The 21372-nt window shown below is 48.5% G+C and overlaps 1 protein-coding gene across 1 annotated transcript in view; it reads right to left on the reverse strand.

The window, feature by feature from the left end:
* The window catches only part of LOC136470555 (putative glycerol-3-phosphate transporter 5), a 29523-nt gene extending 9340 nt beyond the window's left edge, over nucleotides 1-20183 (reverse strand). The window contains exon 1 of the mRNA XM_066468361.1: nucleotides 20132-20183. Coding sequence (XP_066324458.1) covers nucleotides 20132-20183 — 52 coding nt within the window. The remainder of the gene's footprint in view (nucleotides 1-20131) is intronic.
* Between the last annotated feature and the right edge of the window lie 1189 nt (nucleotides 20184-21372).

Here is a 21372-nt window from a genome sequence, read left to right on the forward strand (position 1 = left end):
CCTTCGGCCGGGGACGAGGCTGCGGCCGCGGCAATGGGAAGGGAGTCGGAGCCGATGGACGAGCCGGGGTGGCCGCAACCGCTGTGCCTGCGCCGGAGGGGTTCGGAGTTGGGAGATCAGGAGCTCGAGATGGAGTTCGTCCATGCGGTGGCGGCAGTGGATGGAGGCACTGGGGAGAGGAGAGGGTTCGGGGATGGGCGGAGCGGTTGCGGCGTGTGGTTGCGGTGCTGAGGGGGCGGGATTTATGGACGCGGAGGCGAGGGGAGGAGGAAGGGCCAGGTCGTGGAGCTCGCTGTCAATGGCGGCCGCGATTCGGTTGCGCGGGAGAGTGGGTCAGGGCGCGAGCGACTGCGTTGGGCGTAGTGCGGTGGACGGCTGGACGCGGTAGCGGGAGGGGGCTGGCTCCGCGCGGTGCTCGGTCCGCGGACTTGGTCGCGTGGGGCGGCCTCGTCGCACGGGCGCCGACGATGGCAGAGGCGACAGCGAGAGGTAGGGGAAGAGCCTGACAGGTAGGCCCGCTGGACAGTGACTGAGCGAGAGAAGGGCTTGGGCTGATTGGATCTATAGTCACTGAACTTTTTTAGATTTTATTGCAACTTTTTTAGTGAGTGAACTTTTTTAGATTTTATTGCAATTTTTCTGGTCAGCGATTTTTTTTAGATTTTATTGTATTGTGTTGAAAAAATTTGATTATGACTGCCCTCGTTTCAAATCCTGGGTCCACCACTGATACACTGATAGTTGGTGACCGCTAACTCTGATACGGAGTAGGCGGGTAGCAGAGGTCCACATCAGTTGGACGCATGACGCGGATGTACCAGTCATGGTCCCATGAGTTTGCTGTTTTGCGTTTTGCATGTGCACGGACTTTTTTTAAATGCATATGCACCCACTTAAAAGCAGTGCGGCGCATATGCAGCCTGTTTAGCTGGTGCTACCATCATAGATTATTACTGTTGGCTGGTTTGGTGTGAGAGAAAAATACTGTTCTGACTGAAAATTTATGATCGTTTACGACCAAGCGAACAGACTGATGAACCGTACCAGACCAAATAAGTTCAAATCTTAATCTAAAACTGGTAGACATATTCGTTCGGCGCATAGCTTGTTAGATCAATCCAGTAATAATAACGAGCTAACTATCTCTTATGAATTTAACTGGACTTAGTTTAACCTTTTTTTAATCTCTATCTCTATACCTAAAAAGACTCTAAAATAATCATCTACACGGTGATATACCAACTCTAAAGTAATAATCTACTCGGTGATATACCAAATCTTGATCCTTGCTCACACATCCACGTACGATGCAAATCATACTCTACTCGTAGCTCACACGTCTGCGTCCTATATCCGGCTACGATGCGAAGACCAGATCCACGTGTCTGTGTCCGATACGAAGTCGTCAAAGCTCACGTGTCCGCATGTGATTAGTGAGGTTCAATTCAAAAAATGACCCTGGTGCAACGCACGGACATATATCTAGTTAAAATAAATACATTTCAAGACTCATAATAAATATTAGGAGCAATGAAGAATTACTCCTGCATAGGAATTGATTGGAAGATTGAGTAATAATGTGTGCATATGTTATGATGCCAAAAAAACTGAAAGCAAGCTACAGGCCTACCCACGACTCGAGTTTAAACGGCAAGAGCAAGGCTAATGATATAGCCTTCAGCTGGCTGTATGGATCCTTACAGTCCACTTATTAGCAAACTCATATAGTAGTTGGTTTACTTATATATTTTTTTGATTTAATAGTTGGTTTACTTATAGCTTATCTCTTTCTCTCATAGAGTTTGTTGATTCCTATGTTTACAGCTCACCTTCTTCTCTCTCTTCCCTTTTCCCCACGACCTTAACATTCAGCCTACTAACAGCCACCTATTATACTTGCTCGTTCGACGCCGCGTTGAGGGAGGAATTACGTCTACCTCTGTTCTTGTTGTCTTCTCTAGTTTTCTTGTCTAGTTAAAGTTCCAATCTTCGGAGAAGCAGGCGCGTGTTGACCACGGCCATTTGTCTGGACTTTATGCCTAGCTTATTGTGCTCACAGTCTACGTATTATTAAGTATCATGCTCTCAGCTTTCAGCATTCGGCTTGTTTGTGCAGGGCAATGTTCATTTCATTATGTCATGCTCCAGGGGCATGTTTGGATGCAACCCTGAGCTATTTGCCTGGGAATTCCACCTGCCTGTGAGCTGCCTGCCACCGGTTATAAAAATGCCTGGTCAGGCAGATAAAGAAACTGTTGTACCGTTTGGTTGAAGTCCTAAATATTTGTCAAAGTGGATAGAAGAACGGGGCAACCGTTTGGTTCGTTGGTTGCCTGGAGATAAGACAACAGTGTTTTACGGTGATTAAAAAACCAGGCAGCTCGGCGGCCTCCCAGGCAATCAATTTCATGCGCCTGGCCACAGGCAACCAGCACAGGCATTTACACCAGGCAAAGAAACTCAGGGCTCCAACCAAATGACATTCAGGCAACGTACAGGTAAGGGGCCGCCAGTCCAGGCAATTTTGGCCAGGGTTGCATCCAAACAGCCCCCAAATCCGGTTGTGTGATTTGGAGGATTGTTTGTGTGCTATGGCCGGTACACTCTTTGGGAGACATTTACCTTTATGGCTCGAATTTGCCAGACATTTACCTATATTAGAATAGACAATTAATGTCAGGTCATAAGTCTAAAATTCAGTCAATGATTTGGAATCCTTATAGGCCGACAGTGATGAGCCACATCATTGTTGGTTAAAACCACTAACCGGCAATGACATAACTTTAATCGATAGCGATAGTTAGCATATATACCACTCTCGATTCAATTTACCATCCAGCAGTGATAGTTCACTACCGAGTCATGGCTTGACCTGACAGTGAAATAAGACTAACAATTAAAGCTACTAACCAATTCCTCGCCCTAAGAGATGTATGCCGTGCAAGACCACGGCGTCGTCGTGCCTCAAGAACTATCGACCAATTAGCTTGATGCACAGTTTCAGTAAATTGTTCGCCAAATTCTTGGCTCGTCGTCTCGCCCCAAGGCTGAAGGAAAATCGTCAATGCAAACCAAAGCGCCTTCATCAAAGGGTATTGCATCCACTATAATTTCCAGGCAGTGCAGCTAGCCTGCAAATGGTTGCAGGCGGATGTCCAGTGTCCTACTAAAAGTGGACATCACTAAGGCATTCAACTCCGTCACCTAGCCATTTCTCCTGGAGGTTCCTTGGCACGTGGTTTCTCCATGCGCTGGACGAGAACTGGATTTCAATCCTCCTATCTGCCGCTAGCACTAAGGTGCTTGTAAATGGGAGGTCGGGCAAGCGGGTCGCGCATGCCTGTGGGCTTCGCTAGGGTGATCCCATCTCGCCGAAGCTATTGGTCGTTGACATGGAGGTGCTAAACGCTATGATCATCGAAGCTGATCGGAGACACATCTTGATAGTTGATATGACCATAATGTAATAACTCTCTGTTTGGTTTCTTTGTCGTTATAAGTCTCCTTAAATAATACGGAGTGGTAACTTATTTTCTAAATAAAGTGGTAGTCCTTCTGTCATGATGTCATCTTTAGTTGTACAATGTTACCTGATCGACCTGTAATGTGAATGAGGAGGGTACCGTAGCATTGCCCTTCATTAGGTAACTGTATGGAACTTTTAGTGCGCTCAGCAACTGAAATATAAAGTAAATTATCTAGTTTTTTTTTCATCAGTTTAAGTTTTTTAGTTGAACTGGTAAGTGTGCACGCGTGATTTGCAACTTAGCGAGCAATGTCCAGATACTGACAGTGAAACCAGAACGTCCAGAAATCTTCGATAAAAGGTCTTGTTGTTTGCATTAGGAGCAACCACGAGAGACAATCACGCGTCCTCTAGTCTCTAGTCAGTCTTTGTGATTGTGAACATATAACTTTTTTCTTTGTTTGAAAACTGACCGTTACTCCTCCAGACTTTGACTGCGCTACACAGGTACAAACACATTCTTAGTAGCTGGCTAGCTGCCCCTTTTCATCTGTTCCTTTTTTTTGTTTGGTGGCGTCGTTCCTGTTCGTATGTTTTTAGACACTCCATGCCCTTTTCTCCTAATAAATTTACTCATCAAATCTCTGGTTGAGTTTTATTAAAAAATTTAGAGGCATTGAAAAATTGAGAGACTCACCGCTACTCGTGGAAAGTTTTTTTTTAGAATCATACTCGTGGAAAGTTGATGGAATGCAGCTCATTTGCAATATGCACTAGATCTATATGAGGATTGCTCGGGACAAATCATAAATAAGGAAAAGAGTCATATGTAATGTTTAGTAAAAAATACACTATTCCCCAGACCCCACACAGAGCGGGAGCTCTTTGCACTAGGTACAAAAACCCCTACTAAAAAATACATACCGTACACCATAGAAATCTTTGCTAGAGCTTCTCTATCCTATTTACTAGTACCGATAATGGATACTTCAAAAAATTGCTTGAACTAATGATCTCAATGAGTTGCACATAGGCCGCCCTAGCATATGCATGTTTCTTGACGCCAGGGCATCCCCTTGAAGGCTTGTTTGGATACCCCATATATTAACCTCAATCTAAGTAAATCACTCCAACACATAGCTTAAAATTCACACAAACCACTCTAACACATATTGATTGAGGTCAATGTATGAGCATCCAAACAAGGCCTAAAAGCATCTAATTTTTTGGAATATTATATTGGTTGTCTTCCATGTATATTGAGTTGTTTAATTGTTGGCCTATAATATGTGTATGGAATAATGAATCGGAAGTGCTAGCGCTCGAACGTCCGCGCTGCACTCAGTTTCCCGTGCCCCTGCACTCCACGCCCACGCTCACGCTAGCATGCCCCCGCCCACGCCGCTCGGACACTGCCTGCGCCGCCAGATCGCGCGAGGGGACTGCTCGCACCCCCTCCGCTTCTCACACGCATTGCAACATGTGCAACACCCAATCTATTTTTGAAACATTCGGATGCAACACTTGCAAACACACATATGAAGACAGATGAAACATTTGAAACATGCGTCTAAAACACTTGCAAAAACACATAAAACACTTGAAACCATTGCAAACATATGCAACATCCAGATAAAACACTTGTAACATATGTGTGAAGCATATGTAACATCCAGATAAACACACTTGCAACATGCGTCTGAAAAAAATGAAACATTGGGAACAGAGCTTGCAACATCCGTGTACAACGATTGCAACATATGCAACATCCCGATCTACTTTTGTAACATCCATATAAAACACTTGTAACATACCAATGAAACATCTGAAACACTTAAAACATACTCCTGCAACATACATTTTTCACCCCTTCTTCCGGACGACGCAAAGCAGAGCGGGGAACGGTCGATTCTGGCCAGCCGGCGGCCGAGGATGGTGGCATGGCCTGGCAGCAGCCAGCCACGCCTACGCCTAGCTTGGGCCTAGCCATCGACGGCCCCATCTCCTGGCCACCTGGCCACACACAGCGGCCAGCGCCTACAAGTGGAGATGGAGGATATGGTGGAGATGGAGGAAGGCAGCTACTGACGCTCGGATTCCGTGGAGATAGAGGATGGAGGCCGTCGGTCGGGTGAACGTGGTGGATAACATCGCTGCGAGGCAGTCGCGCGGTGGGGGAAGGGGGCGCGGAGCGGGGATTTATTTTTTAGAGAGAGATGGGGGCCGGTCCTGTGCAGGTCTGGGAGCCATGTCCCGACGAGAGTCACGGAACGGACGCCCGTGACGTATCATTATCGATAATGAATTAGTTTTTTTTAACGGATAATGAATTGATGTAGATCACCCGACGATTCAGTATCAGGAAGTATTTCTGTGCATGGGGGGCATTGCCGTATCTGTGCTGTCCTAAAGCTCCTTTTTTTTTTAGAAGTGTACTGTCCTATAGCTACTCCAAAGTCCAAACGAAAGCACCATAGCGGGCTTTGTGTTGGGCTGAAATTTCAGCTGCCAGCCCAATGTAGTACTCTTATACAGGTTGGTTGACCGCTGACTCCGACTTGCAAGTGCCGGTCAACCGTGTTGCAGCTGTACCAGTCAACGGTCCAATGAGTTTGCCGTTTTGAGTTTTGCAAGTAGGGATGGCATAAGCAACCGTACCAGACGCCTATGTTCCATATATATTCACCCTGTCGTCTAGTATATTTACGGCAGCTCCGGCGCGGCCGCGCGACGCACAGGACACGGCCGGCGCCTGCGTCGGTTCCATCGGCACCGTGAGGATCCATCCGTCCGTCTCCTCGTCCAGGACTCCAGGTCAGGTCTCCTTCTTCAACCTTTCTTTTTGTTCTAATCGATCGATGACGATTGACAACCATGATGCAAGAATTAACAGGACAAGTCACACTACTGAATATTGATTGATTGACAGTACAAAATGTTTAGGTGTCTCGGACTCTGATAGTCTAGTCGACACTTGATATATCATTATACACTTGTACTCACAGAAAGAAATTCACGACAGTTGGCCAGTCTTTGTTGCTGAATCTTTCTACAATAGCTTGTGCGGCATGCAACTTTGACGGTGAAAATCAGGGTCTCAGGTGAAAGTGACAGGGTCTGGCTGGTCAAGTATGTACCATCTATCCTTCACCAAAAGCTTATCCTAAACGCTACACGGTAAATAGTCAGTTACTTAGTGTTTAGCTAATATATATATATATATATATATATATATTCAGCTTAAACAGGCTCAATAAGAGGGATTTCCAGCAGGTGGGACAAGAAAGGCCTTCGTCCAGTTGAAGGCCCTAGACGAAGGTATGAGAAGCAGATGGTGGGCCAAAGTCTGAATAGGGTTTCATAAATTTATCTAACCACACACACCCTTTACAGAGTTTTGGTCCCCCTTTAATAGAGTATTGCTTGCTAAGGCTACTCTTTACAATTCTACCCATCGTCGATTACCGTACATCCTCGGAATATTCATATACTAATACAACCCGCTAGAGGTACTTTGGGTGCCTTTTTTTGAACCGCCTTTGCTTGATGGGCCGCTGTCGTGAGTCCGTTTGCGGCCCACGGCCCGGCATCGCTGCCCCGCGGGAAGGCCTCCGGCTCCTGGAACCTCCGCTCGGAATGACCTTCGCCCGAGCCTTCGCGCCGACTCCTGTAGCCTCCACAGGTATCGCCCGAGCCTTCGCCTTCGGCCCTATTCGGGCGCCTTCACCGCAGTTCCCGGACCTTCGTTCATGGCGCCCGACCAGGCGGAGGTTCTGTCCTTTTCCCTGCACAATGCTCGCTGAGTCATGGTTAATCATCAGTTCTTAGCGCCATTGCGATCCTTGGAGCCTCCGCGGCTCGTAACCGTGTCCCAACAGTTCCCCCTTGAGGGCATGGTCTGATGCTGGTGGGTCTTGTCCTCAAAATCTGGCTCTCAGGTTCTGAGGCGTGGAGGCTTTTGCTCATGCGGAGGCTTCCCCCCTTTTCCCCCTGGATTGCCTGGATCAGATCATTACGTTGGTGACGTGTCACCACCTGATTCGTCGCGGCGGCTCTAGAACCGATGCGTTTTCGAATGGATGCGACCGTTGGACCCGGAAGTTGAAATGGCGGGGCGGGGGCTATATAAGGGGGCGGTAGGTGAAGGCTTCGCCATCTCCATCTGAGCCATCGCTTTCGCTACAGTCGCTTTCTAAGTTTTTTCTTCTTTGCTTAACCTTCGCTTAGCTGTTGCTTTCCCTTAGCTTCCTATTGCCGTTGCTAAATCCTGGAAGTGGCTTCGCCTATTAGTCCTCCTCCCCGCTGTCACACCCCAAAATTTTTGATTTTGGGTTGTGCATAGAAAACACTAATTAAAATAAATGTTTTGATATTTCGATAAAATTTTCCAAGTTTAGTTTAGGATAGCGTCAATTAGTTATAGCACAAATGTGAATCTTCAGACTTTTCTAAACTAATTAGACGGGCTACTGCTTGATGTGATGTTTGCTTGTTGCTTCTTTGTATGTTGAGAGTGAGCAAAGTTTTTAAAATACGTTTAGTAGGTCGATTTTCCTTCTCCGACACACCTTTATCCTTTTCTACAATCAAATATTTTGTTTCTCAGCTCAAGTTTTTGTTGGGAGCTTCTTAAAATCTTTTCTTTATAATGCAAATCACTTCTTTCAATTTCTCGTCCGTCAATCAATCTCTACAAACTTCTCGAAATTTGTTCCAGCTTTTTTTGGAATTTGTTCCTACTTGTCTATGAGCACAATTTAATTTTTAGATGCTCCAAATTATCTTATCATGAGCTTCAAATACTTTATTGGGGTTTCTCATATTCCATAATGTCTTTGAGAATTTTTTCTGAATTTTCAGAGCTTTCGGAGTATTTTTCGCGGCTTAAATAATAATTCTATACTTTTCTGAAATTATTTTATCCACGAAATTAATTAATTTTGAAGATAATAAATCTCTCATTTTCCCAACGCCCAAAGCCCATGTGCAATAATCCTAATAAATCCTAAAGGCACATGTCAATTTACTAATGAACTTTAATAATTAATTAGGCCTATTATTAAAGAGAGGATGCAACATCAATTAGTGCCATACTGCTAATTGATGTAGATGTGGGGAGTTCTCGTCCCTATATATATGTACCAATCCCTTAGAAGCACACCAAAACTACCGTAAAGGTAGCCCCTAGTTTGGAAAATCCCTCGTGTAGTAAATTAGATTTTTCTCATCCTTCTCTTGCCGCTGTCCGCCGGTCCGCCGCCTTCCCGGCATGTTCCCCTCCTGCCAGCCAGGGCCCTAACCTGCTGATCGGCCATGGCATGGAGGCCCTCATGTTTCATTACGTCATGCACAAGGTTGAAGACCAGGTAATTACTGAAACGACCCAATTTCCGCGAAGGGAAATCCACAGCGTCGAAGTGTAATAAGATCGTTGTAGATCATATTACCCAAATTCCAGTCGAATATCACATCCATACAATGATAATATCAGAGTACAAATAGTGCAAAATTACATAATTTATTACATCACCGCATTGGCGGAATCGAAAGTAGCATTCATTCAGAACAGCTTTAAGATAAGATCGCCAAACTCGAGCGTAGGCACGAACCCCTCATCCGTCAAACTCCTCGGAGCTATACTCCTCAGTAGAACCTGTGTGCCAAAATTTATCAGTACGATTTGTACTGGCCACTCCCATCCCTATGAGCATTGCTTTGTGAAAATTGGATGCAAGTGGGACATAGTCAAAGGAACCTATAAAGCTGGGGTTTCCTATACAATAGCATATCAAGTAAATAGTAATAGTTTGTCAAGTTTTAACACCATTTCCACACACATTCCACTCCATCCCCTTTTCTGAGCCAGGTTTCGATCCTGGGATCGACATACCACCATCTCCATACCATACCATCGCTCAGTCGATAGGCCAACTCCCTCTCGGCACTGTCTCAAGGCTCGTAGCCCCTGGCTACGACCGACACTCTCTCACGGGGGAAGAAGAGAAGGACTCATCTCACTATCTAGTTTAAGCGAAACCTAGGAAAGCTCCATAGCCGACAAGTCGGCACATGTATCGATCGATCAACCATACACTCTGCAGAGGTTTTACATAACCACAAGATCCGCCTTCCTTACTGACCGTCATCAACTAGGCTGATTCTGGCTGCTTGCTAGCCTAGGATAATGCCACTCTACCATTCAGCCCTGGTTCACCCCAAGTCTAGTCTGGGGTGGCTAAAACTGTGAGTCATGAGCCGGGTCCACAAGGTCTCCATGAAGTCTCAGAAGGGTGGGGGGGGAAACCCTCTGCGCCCCGTACCTCCTTACACTGTCCGCTATCAACCTAGCAGTAGTGGCAGTATTCTACCAAGTAGTCCAGCCGTCCCGCACCATATAGGGCGAGTGGTACGTAAGGCTTCCCGGTGAATCTGAGTACTAGTAAGTCCTTAGGGGTGACCAAGCCAGAATGTCTCTATCAGGGTTTCCATTTACCGTGCCACCACAGCACCTCCATCCCGGGCTCCACCCGTCACAGGTTCATACCCAGGTCCACCTCATATACCATTTACCCACCACAGGTATCCATTTCTAGGGGTGTCCAGGTAGCATCCCATAGCAAGACTTGCCCTAGGCTCGTCGTGTACTCCAACTTGGTCGACACAACCCTCACCCTCCATACACCCAAGTCACACACGCAGCACTCTCCCTATAGTCCAGGTAACACCAGTTTCCACCATGCACGTAGTAGAAGCGTAGTAGAAGTATAAGTAATGAAATATATAGCAGTAAGCATGTGTCTAGCCTAATAGCAGGGTATGTAGGGGTAAGGTTGCATCAAGGTAAAGGCTTTCAAGCAAGCATACTACCATGCAAGTCCTAGCATAATATAATTGTAGCAGTAAAGTAAAGCGATAGCAGTTCTATATTAGCCAGGCGTAATAGGTGCTACGAGATTGGGTGGGATGTGGCACCTTCAGTGTAGTCATCTCCGTTCTCCTCATGGTACTCACGGTCCTCGTCCATCAGGTTCTCCTCTGAGTCTGCATCGTTCGCATTATAGTTGCGTTAGCGACGTCTATAGAATAGCACAAAGAAGCAAGGGAAATTCAAAAGAGCCAAATACACTCAAACATGGGTTCATTGCGTAGAGCTTGATTTTAGATGAATTTTGGTCCTAGTTTCATATTTTTCTGAGGTCGTATGAATTAGTTATGAATTTCCGAAGTTTAAATCATTTCTGAAATTGGATAAAGGCTGAATTAATCCTGGGCTGACACGTGTCATGCTGTGGTTAGCCCACATGGCTTGCTGATGTCAGCATGGCATCAGCATCACGGTTCTGAGCTGACGGGTGGGTCCCAGCTGACGTCAGCATGACGTCATCAACGTCGTCCACACCAACAGGTGGGGCCAAAGGCTATTGGGTCACTAACAGGTGGGTCCGGTCAAAGTCAACGTCAGTCAACGACGAGTCAAAGGTCAATGGTCAACCGTCACGGTCACTGACATGTGGGCCTGGTTTGCTGACATCAGCAGCTGATGTCAGCGTGACGTCAGCATGACGTCACCTCGGCTGTGCTGGCTTCTGACATGTGGGTCCCACGTGACAGCATCATGATGTCAGCATCTGACGTGTGGGTCCAAGGTGTCTGTGTCACTGACAGGTGGGGCCTAGTCAACGGTCAACGTTGACCAGCCAACGGTCAATACGGGCCGGGTCCGAACTGGGCCAGTTGGGCTTCGGGTTTGGCCTGTCTGGGCTGGGCCAGGCCGAACACGTGGCACGCTGTGACGCGGCCATGTCATGGCCGTGGGCTCTTACTGGGCCGTGGTCCATGGCTGCGGTCTACGGTGGACTAAGTGGTGCTGGTCCATGGACCACAGACTAGGCTATGGTGGACCGAGTCCACCCGTCGCCTTCTAGGCGTGGTCCAAGTACCCTGGGTGCACGCGCAGGTGGTCGGCGAGAGGGGGGGTGTTCCCCTGTTTTTCTCGCGGCGGTGCTCCTGCCGGCGGCGATCTTCACTGATGAGCCACTGTGGCGAGGCCGGTGTTTGATTGGTGTGGGGAAAAGTTTCCCTAGGCCACGGCGACTGTGTCTACGGGGTCAAGGTGGCGACCAGAGCTCCCCAAGGTGCTGGCCATGGTGAGCGGCGGCTCGGTAGGGCTCGCCGATGGTGAGGTCGTGCATGCCGGCTCTCCGGTGGCTAGTGCTGGGCAGATGGTTCTTATACGGTTGTCCCGTGGGTGCACAACGAAGGCGTCCAGGGCTCAAGCGGGGCTTCGAACTCCTAGGTGGCCGTTTGGGGCTCCAACGGCCATGGCGACGTGGTGTCAACGGCAATGCGCACGCTGGTGCGCTACGGGCTCCGGTGGGGTGTCACGGTGGTCTCGGTGTGCGCGTGGGTGCATGTGTTCCAAGTGGCTGAGGCAAGGCACTGGCCTACGTGCTCCAGGCGTGGAGCGCCATGGCCGACGGTGAGGTCCGGCGGCAGAGAGAGATCGGAAGAGGGGAAAAAGCTCACTGTGGGTGGCGTGGAAGACTGGATGGCGATGCCATGTCGATGCGAGGCCGTGCAGCTCCGGTGTGGCCGTGCAGTGCCGTGCCGAGCCGCGTCAGTGACGAAGCGTCAGTGCCGTCTTCGGCTCCGACGACCTCCTCCTCCGTGGTGCCTTCGGCGCTTTCTTCCTCTCCTTCCTTCCCCTTCTCCCTCCTCTCTCTTGGTTCCGGTGCGCAGTGTATGGCCACCAAATGGCGGCGGGTGATGGACGATCGCTAGGGCTCTGGGGCTGGGGCTCTTATAGCCGGAGCTTCGGGCTCCACGGCGGATGGCTAAGGATCGCGCCGAGCGCATCGAGCGGCTTGCGGGGCGTGGGTGGTTGGCATGGCGTTGGCATGGGCGCTGCGCCAAGGGGGGGCAAGGCCATGGCTCGGGCGTGGCCCCCTGGCCTGCCCTGCCATTACTATTGGGGCTCTGTCGCGCGGTGGTCATGCGCAGCATGGAGAAGAGGAATAGTAGGACTGACTTGCGGGGTCCAGCGGCTGTGGCAGCGAGCAAAGGCAGGGAGACACGCGGGCGTGGGCGTCGTGCGGCTGACACGCGGGGTCCAGCGGCAGCGGCTGCAAGCGGAGGCAGGGAGACGTGCGGGCGTTGCTGGGCCGCAAGCTAGGCCGCGCGCGCGCTGGGGCTGGCTGGGCCGAGCGGCTGGGCTGCGAGGCCTTCTTCTCCCTTTCTTCTTTTCTCTTTTCTCTTTTGTTTTTTTTCATTTCCTTTCCATTGTTTAAATTCAAATTTGGTTTAGATTTCGAATTTAAAACTGAGGTAACTTGTTCATTGGAGTTTAGGGAATTTTGTTTAGTAATAAACTTTATAGAATTTTTAGTCATAACATAAAGCAATGAGAATCCAAATCACAATTTAAGTTAATCATGTATGCAACATCTATTTAATAGAAATTAATAATCATAATCAACATATGACATGCTATGCTTATGTATTGACTTAGGTTGGGTTACTTCTAATGCAACTCCTGGTTGGGTTACTTTACATGACACTCATCATCACATGGAGGTTTTGAGAAAAAATTTGTAGTTGGTATTTTTGGTGTGTGGATTTTTGGGTTGTTACAGTCCTACCCCCTCAATAGAATCTCGTCCCCGAGATTAAAGCGTAACGTACTCTTCGAAGAGGTAAGGATATCATAGCCAGAGGTCACACTCTTTCTCCCATGTTGCTTCTCTCTCGGTATGATTACTCCATTGGACCTTGCACATAGGAATAGTCTTGCTTCGGGTCTCTTTGGTATCTCTGCCTAGAATTCTGATAGGATGTTCTCTATACTCAAGTGTATCTTGAATGTCAAGTGTACCAGTTGGGACTGCTTCATAGGGTACTCTTAAACATTTGCGTAGCTGGGATACATGAAATACGGGATGTACACACGTCAATTCCTCAGGTAACTCAAATTTGTAGGCGAGCTTTCCAATTCTCTTGCAAATCTTGTATGGGCCAACAAATCTAGGGGCAAGCTTGCCTTTCACATGGAATCTGACCGTTCCACGTAGCGGGGATACCTTGAGATAGACGAAGTCTCCCACACTGAACTCAAGTTCTCTTCTCCTTTTGTCAGCGTAGCTCTTGTATCGACTTTGAGCAATTCTCAAATTCTCTCTTACCTGAGCAACTCCTTCTGCATCTTGAATCTTAGCGGAGTCAAAGAATGATCTTTCTCCCGGTTGGTACCACATCAAGGGTGTCTTACAAGGTCTGCCATACAGAGCTTCAAATGGCGACATCTTGATACTAGCTTGGTAGCTGTTGTTGTAAGAGAACTCTGCATAGGGTAGGCATTTATCCCAATCAGAGCCGTAATTCAATACACTTGCACGAAGCATGTCTTCTAAGATCTGATTTACTCGTTCAGTTTGTCCATCTATCTATGGATGATAAGCGATACTGAAGTCAAGTTTTGTTCCAATGGACCTGTGTAGGGCTTCCCAAAATTGAGACACAAACTGAGGGCCATGATCGGATACAATACTAGAGGGAGCTCCATGCAATCTGAGAATATGTTCAATGTATAGATCTGCTAATTTCTCAGCGTTGGTCTTGGTCTTTACTGGTACAAAGTGAGCAATCTTGGTCAAGCGATCAACAATCACCCAGATGGAATCATTGCCTTTCTGTGAATGAGGCAATCCAACTATGAAATCCATGGATATGTTCTCCCATTTCCACTCGGGTACGTCAAGAGGCTTTAGCAATCCTGCAGGTCTTTGATGTTCAGCTTTGACTCTGTTGCAGGTGTCACAACGTGCCACATGTCCTGCAATGTCTATCTTCATGCCTTTCCACCAGAAGTGTTTCTTCAGGTCTTGGTACATCTTTGACCCTCTAGGGTGAATACAGTATTTGGAATCATGAGCTTCTGACAGAATTTCCCCTCGTAAGGCTGGATCAGAAGGTACATAGATTCTGTCCTTGAACCAAATGGTTCCTTGTTCATCTTCATGGTGGTTGGTCTTGTAGCCTAGTTTCATCAGACCACGGAGATATTCGATCTCTTCACAATTTTTCTGAGCTTGACGGATGCGATCTGTGAGATCATACTGTATGCGGAGCTCATTCAACAAGCCATGCGATAGTATCTCTAGTTGGAAATCATCAATCTCTCCCTTGAGCTCTGGTGGTACTGACTCAGTGATCAAGGTGTGACAGTAATTCTTACGACTAAGAGCATCTGCGACTACATTAGCTTTTCCCGGATGATAGTGAATTTCTAGGTCATAGTCCTTGATCAACTCAAGCCATCGGCATTGCCTCATATTCAAATCTTCTTGAGTGAAAAAGTACTTCAAGCTCTTGTAGTTGGTGTAGATATCACACTTGTTGCCTATCAAGTAGTGCCTCCAGATCTTCAAGGCATGCACCACTGCTGCTAACTCAAGATCATGAGTAGGGTATCGGTTCTCGTGTTCTTTCAACTGTCGAGAAGCATAAGCTATTACTTTTCCATCCTGTATCAATACACAGCCAAGTCCTTGACGGGATGCATCACAATAGACCACAAAATCTTTGCTGATATCAGGCAATACTAGCACAGGAGTTGTGGTAAGCTTCTGTTTCAATTCCTGGAAGCTTTGTTCACACTCAGGCGTCCATTCAAACTCCTTGGTCTTCTTCAGAAGATTGGTCATTGGACGGGCTATCTTGGAGAAGTTCTCAATGAATCGGCGATAATATCCAGCCAATCCCAAGAAACTTCTGACTTCTGTCACATTACGGGGTTGATCCCACTCTTTTACAGCTTCAATCTTGGCTGGGTCAACTGCGACACCTTTAGCTGATAGTACATGGCCTAGGAAGGCAACTTCCTATAGCCAAAACTCACATTTGCTGAACTTTGCGTAGAGCTGATGTTGGGCTAATTTCTCGAGCACAGTTCTCATATGATGTTCATGTTCTTCAGCGGTGGGTGAATAGACAAGGATGTCGTCGATGAATACCACCATGAACTTATCCAGTTCTTCCATGAAAACCTTATTCATAATGTTCATGAAGTATGCGGGAGCATTCGTGAGTCCAAAGGACACCACAGTGAACTCAAACTGCCCATACCTGGTCACAAAAGCGGTCTTCGGGATATCACTTTCTCGAATCTTCATCTGATGATAGCCAGATCTGAGATCTATCTTGGAGAAATACTTGGTACCTCGAAGCTGATCAAGCAGATCATCAATCCTTGGTAGGGGGTACTTGTTCTTGATGGTGACTACGTTCAAGTTTTGGTAATCAATGCACATTCTCATTGAGCTATCCTTCTTCTTGACAAACAGAACGGGGATCCCCAGGGTGAAGCACTGGGCCTAATATATCCCTTCGAGATGAGCTCATCAAGCTGTTTCTTGAGCTCAGTCAGTTCATCAACTGACATGCGATAGGGTCTCTTGGCAATGGGTCCCGTTCCCAGTAACAGATCAATGATGAACTTGACATCATGGTCTGGTGGCATACCCGGTAATTCTTCAGGGAATACATCGGGATAGTCTCTGACTACTGGCACATCATGAACTGTCTTCTCCTCTTTTCGTGATTCTAAACTTGCTTTAAGGGCACATAGGATAGAGGTGGACTTTCCAGACTGGGGTTCACATCTAACGACTTGGCCTGATGGGTGGGTTGCTTGGACATATCTAGGTGAACATGATATGATACCACGGTGAATGGTTAACCAATCCATACCTAAGATGACATCTAGGTTCATGGAAGGTAACAGGGTTAGGTTGGCTTTGAAGATAAGACCCTCAATGGTAAGACTCACTCCCTTATAGATGTGGGTACACTCTAGGTCTCCTAAAGGTGAGCTGGTGATGATAGGATCTTCATGTGGGGTTACAGATAGGTCATGTTCTTGTGCAAACTTGGATGATATGTAAGAACAAGTTGCTCCAGAGTCAAATAGAACTGATGCAGTATTGCCATTAACCAAAAACAAACAGTACACAACGTCAGGGGCAACTTGTGCTTCCTCGGCATCCAGATGGTTGAGACGTCCACGAGTAGCTGATCCCTTGAACTGAGACTTCTGTGTAGCTGAGTTCTGCGGGCACTCAGCGGCTTTGTGACCTGGTTGGCCACAAGCAAAGCAGGTGAAAGGTGTACCGCTTATAGGGGTTGGCGCGGGTGCCTTCCAGTTTCCAGTGCTTGGTGCAGAGCGGTTCTATGCTGGGCGTTCATTCGCTGTGCAGGGACGGTTGAAACAGTCCTGACTGTTGCGGTCCCGAGCATAATGGTCCCGGGTGTAATGGTCCTGAGCAGGGTGGGAGTATTTGGTGATGTAGCCTCCACTTCCCCTACTCGATCCTGGGTTGTCATCCCTATTTTGGCGAGAGCGTTCCCTAGATGGTGCATCTCTGCGGAACCTCTTGCGATCACGACCACGGAGAGACTCCTCAGGCTTACGTTTCCTATCCCTATACTCTTCTCCAGCTTCAGCACGGTCCTTCTCAATCTGGATGCAGCGATCCACCAGAGCACGCAATGTGTTGCTCTCAATACCGCCAAACTTTAGCTTGATGTGCGGGTTAAGTCCCTTGCGATAATAGTACAGCTTCTCCTTCTCATAGTTCACAACATAAGAAGGTGCATAGCATAGAAGGATGGTGAAACAAGTAGTGTACTCAGTCACCCTGTCTTTTCCCATCTTGATGTTGCGAAACTCCTCGGCTTTGGCCTCCATGATACCCTTGGGAATGTGATACTCAGTGAATGCTTCAGCGAACTCATCCCACGAGATGTGGGCAGGGTCCTCATGGGAGTCACTGAAACTGTCCCACCAGGCACGTGCTGCACCCGTGAGCTGGTGTGTGGCAGCTCCAACACACTCATCATCGGTGAAAGCAGTGAGGTCAAGCTTCTTCTCCATTTCCTTGAGCCAGTCATCGGCCACAAGCGGGTCAGGGTCGGTGCCATCATAGGTAGGTGGCCTTAGCTTCAGAAATCCCTCTAGCTTCCTTTGGAAGTTGTTCTGCTGACCTCCCTGGCAACGGTTTGCTCCTTCAACAAGAGCTACAAGAAGCTGGGTCTGTTGTGCCATCACTTCTGCCAAGTTTGGTGGTGGTGGTGGTGGAATGTTCTCCTCAAGCGGCGGGGTATTCTCTAGGTGGAAGGGTATCCCTCCACGTCCACGGCCACGGCCATGGCCACGGTTGTTGCCACCACATCCCCCATTTGGTTCAACTGGTTCAGGGGTGGGCGCACGTCCACGGTTCATTAGGCGATTTGATCAGTGGTTCGGCATCTGCAACACGGATCATAGAGAATTTAGTGCTTGTGTCAAAAGTGCTTATAATTCAATATGATTACATGATTTCGATGATTTAAAGAAAACATTTAAACTATCCAACACTCATTACAAAGAAGCAATAAGATCCATAAGATGCAATAAGATCCAAAACATTTATTACATGGATTTTATTACATAGCATCATCTCTAGTAGCTACACTTGAAGATGTGCGAGAATCATACTACGCATAGCGTCACATAATACATCTCATAAGGGGTACATCATGGGGTACAACTCATGGAAGCTACTGACATATCTCATGACCACGTAGGGTCATCTACTCTAACTCGTACACCGTAGCTGGGATATGACTGTTCTCGATCTTGAAGTCGGGACACATACTTCAAGGCCTCGGCGAGCTCCTCAGTAGGCTTGGCTCTAGGTAGGGTAGGGTAGGTGTCTAGGTTGAGGCGAGTCGGGGCTAACTCAAACTCCTCTATCCTAGGCTTCGTCTTGCTGCGAACCTCCTTGGGTAGCTGATCCCACATACCTTTCATCTCCTTGAGACGCTTCCTGTCAGACTTCTGCCAAGCCTACCAGGTCCTCTCACACTTGTCCTATAGGTACTCGGTCTGCCTAAGTGCCTCGATCAGGTGACCCTGGTTGCGAACAGCCTTCTTCCTGAACTCCTCCAGCTCCTGAGTCAGGGTCTTGTTCCGAGATTGGATCTTCAGCATATCAATCCCCTTGGATCTCTCTCTGTCTCCTCTACGGTTGAACTCAGCCTTCTTGTCGTCCAACTCACTCTACAACTCCAAGACCTTGCTGTCGAGGTAGCAGTTCCTGTTGCCTAGGTCGGCTGCTTTGTCCTGTAAGTCAGCGACCTTGGCTCTATGGTCCTCCTCACGATGGTTGAGCTCGTCCTGTAGCTTGGCAACTGTCTCCAGTAGACTAACTCGCTCCTGTGCTCCCTGTGAGTCTCACTCCTGGTACTCCCACCGGAGGGCCTGGTCCTAACATCTCCTCTGCTCTAGCTGAGTCACGTACCTGTCCTGCTCCAGTAGGTGAATAGCTGAGATGCGGAGGCATCTATCCTCCTTGGCAAGGATAACTTTGCCTGCTGCAAAACTCTGCTCACTGGGGGTAAGGCTGAGGTCGAGGGCCTAGGGGAGTAGACGGAACTCTGTCGTCTTCAGGTGCTCGTAGTGGTCCCTCATCACCCTGCGAAGTGCCTTGTGTGAGATAGCTCACAGTCCCTCCTCGACTGTGTCCTCTATAGTCAACTCAGTGAAAGCTGGGACAGAAGGTAAGGTAGTGCTAGCTGGGAACTCCACTGGGGTGACAATCGGTCCTTCGATTCCTCCTTCCTTAGCTGGCTTCCCAGTGCAGGTGACCTTGACAAGCTCGTCATCTCACTATCTAGTTTAAGCGAAACCTAGGAAAGGTCCATAGCCGACAAGTCGGCACATGTATTGATCGATCAACCATACACTTTGCAGAGGTTTTACATAACCACAAGATCTGCCTTCCTTGCTGACCGTCGTCAACTAGGCTGATTCCGGCTGCTTGCTAGCCTAGGATAATGCCACTCTACCATTCAGCCCTGGTTCACCCCAAGTCTAGTCTGGGGTGGCTAAAACTGTGAGTCATGAGCCGGGTCCACAAGGTCTCCATGAAGTCTCGAAAGGGTGTGGGGGGGGGGGGGGAAACCCTCCGCGCCCCGTACCTCCTTACACTGTCCGCTATCAACCTAGCAGTAGTGGCAGTATTCTACCAAGTAGTCCAGCCGTCCCGTACCATATAGGGCGAGTGGTACGTAAGGCTTCCCGGTGAATCTGAATACTAGTAAGTCCTTAGGGGTGATTAAGCCAGAATGTCTCCATCAGGGTTTCCATTTACCGTGCCACCACAGCACCTCCATCCCGGGCTCCACCCGTCACAGGTTCACACCTAGGTCCACCTCATATACCATTTACCCACCATAGGTATCCATTTCCAGGGGTGCCCAGGTAGCATCCCATAGCAAGACTTGCCCTAAGCTCATCGTGTACTCTAACTTGGTCGACACAACCCTCCCCTCCACACACCCAAGTCACACACGCAGCACTCTCCCCATAGTCCAGGTAACACCAGTTTCCACCACGCACGTAGTAGAAGCATAGTAGAAATATAAGTAATGAAATATATAGCAGTAAGCATATGTCTAGCCTAATAGCAGGGTATGCAGGGGTAAGGTTGCTTCAAGGTAAAGGCTTTCAAGCAAGCATACTACCATGCAAGTCCTAGCGTAATATAATTGTAGCAGTAAAGTAAAGCAATAGCAGTTCTATATTAGCCATGCGTAATAGGTGCTACGAGATTGGGTGGGATGTGGCACCTTCAGTGTAGTCATCTTCATTCTCGTCACGGTACTCACGGTCCTCGTCCATCAGGTTCTCCTCTGAGTCTGCATCGTTCGCATTATAGTCGTGTTAGCGACGTCTATAGAATAGCACAAAGAAGCAAAGGAAATTCAAAAGAGCCAAATGCACTCAAACATGGGTTCATTGCGTAGAGCTTGATTTTAGATGAAGTTTGGTCCTGGTTTCATATTTTTCCGAGGTCGTATGAATTAGTTATGAATTTCCGAAGTTTAAATCATTTCTGAAATTAGATAAAGGCTGAATTAATCCTAGGCTGACACGTGTCATGCTATGGTTGGCCCACGTGGCTTGCTGACGTTAGCATGACATCAGCATCACGGTTCTGAGCTGACGGGTGGGTCCCAGCTGACATCAGCATGACGTCATCAACGTCGTCCACACCGATAGGTGGGGCCAAAGGCTATTGGGTCACTGACAGGTGGGTCCGATCAAAGTCAACGTCAGTCAACGACGAGTCAATGGTCAACCATCACGGTCACTGACATGTGGGCCTGGTCTGCTGACGTCAGCAGCTGATGTCAGTGTGACGTCAGCATGACGTCACCTCGGCTGTGCTGGCTTCTGACATGTGGGTCCCACGTGACGTCATCATGACGTCAGCATCTGACGTGTGGGTCCAAGGTGTCTGTGTCACTGACAGGTGGGGCCTGGTCAATGGTCAGCGTTGACCAGTCAACGGTCAATACAGGCCGGGTCCGAACTGGGCCGGTTGTGCTTCGGGTTGGGCCGGTCTGGGCCGGGCCGGGCCGAACACGTGGCACACTGTGACGCGGCCACATCACGGCCATGGGCTCTTACTGGGCCGTGGTCTATGGCTGCGGTCTATGGTGGACTAAGTGGTGCTGGTCCATGGACCACAGACTGGGCTATGGTGGACCGAGTCCACCCGTCGCCTCCAGGCGTGGTCCAGGTACCCCAGGTGCACGCGTAGGTGGCCGGCGAGAGGGGGGGGTGTTCCCCTATTTTTCCCGCGGCGGTGCTCCTGCCGGCGGTGATCTTCACTGATGAGCCTCTATGGCGAGGCTGGTGTCTGATTGGTGTGGGGAAAAGTTTCCTCGGGCCACGGCGACTGCGTCTGCGGGGTCAAGGTGGTGACCAGAGCTCCCCAAGGTGCTGGCCATGGCGAGCGACGGCTCGGCAGGGCTCGCCGATGGCGAGGTCGCGCATGCCGGCTCTCCGGTGGCTAGTGCTGGGC

This window comes from Miscanthus floridulus, chromosome 8, assembly GCF_019320115.1.
Source record: "Miscanthus floridulus cultivar M001 chromosome 8, ASM1932011v1, whole genome shotgun sequence".
Taxonomy (NCBI): Eukaryota; Viridiplantae; Streptophyta; class Magnoliopsida; order Poales; family Poaceae; genus Miscanthus; species Miscanthus floridulus.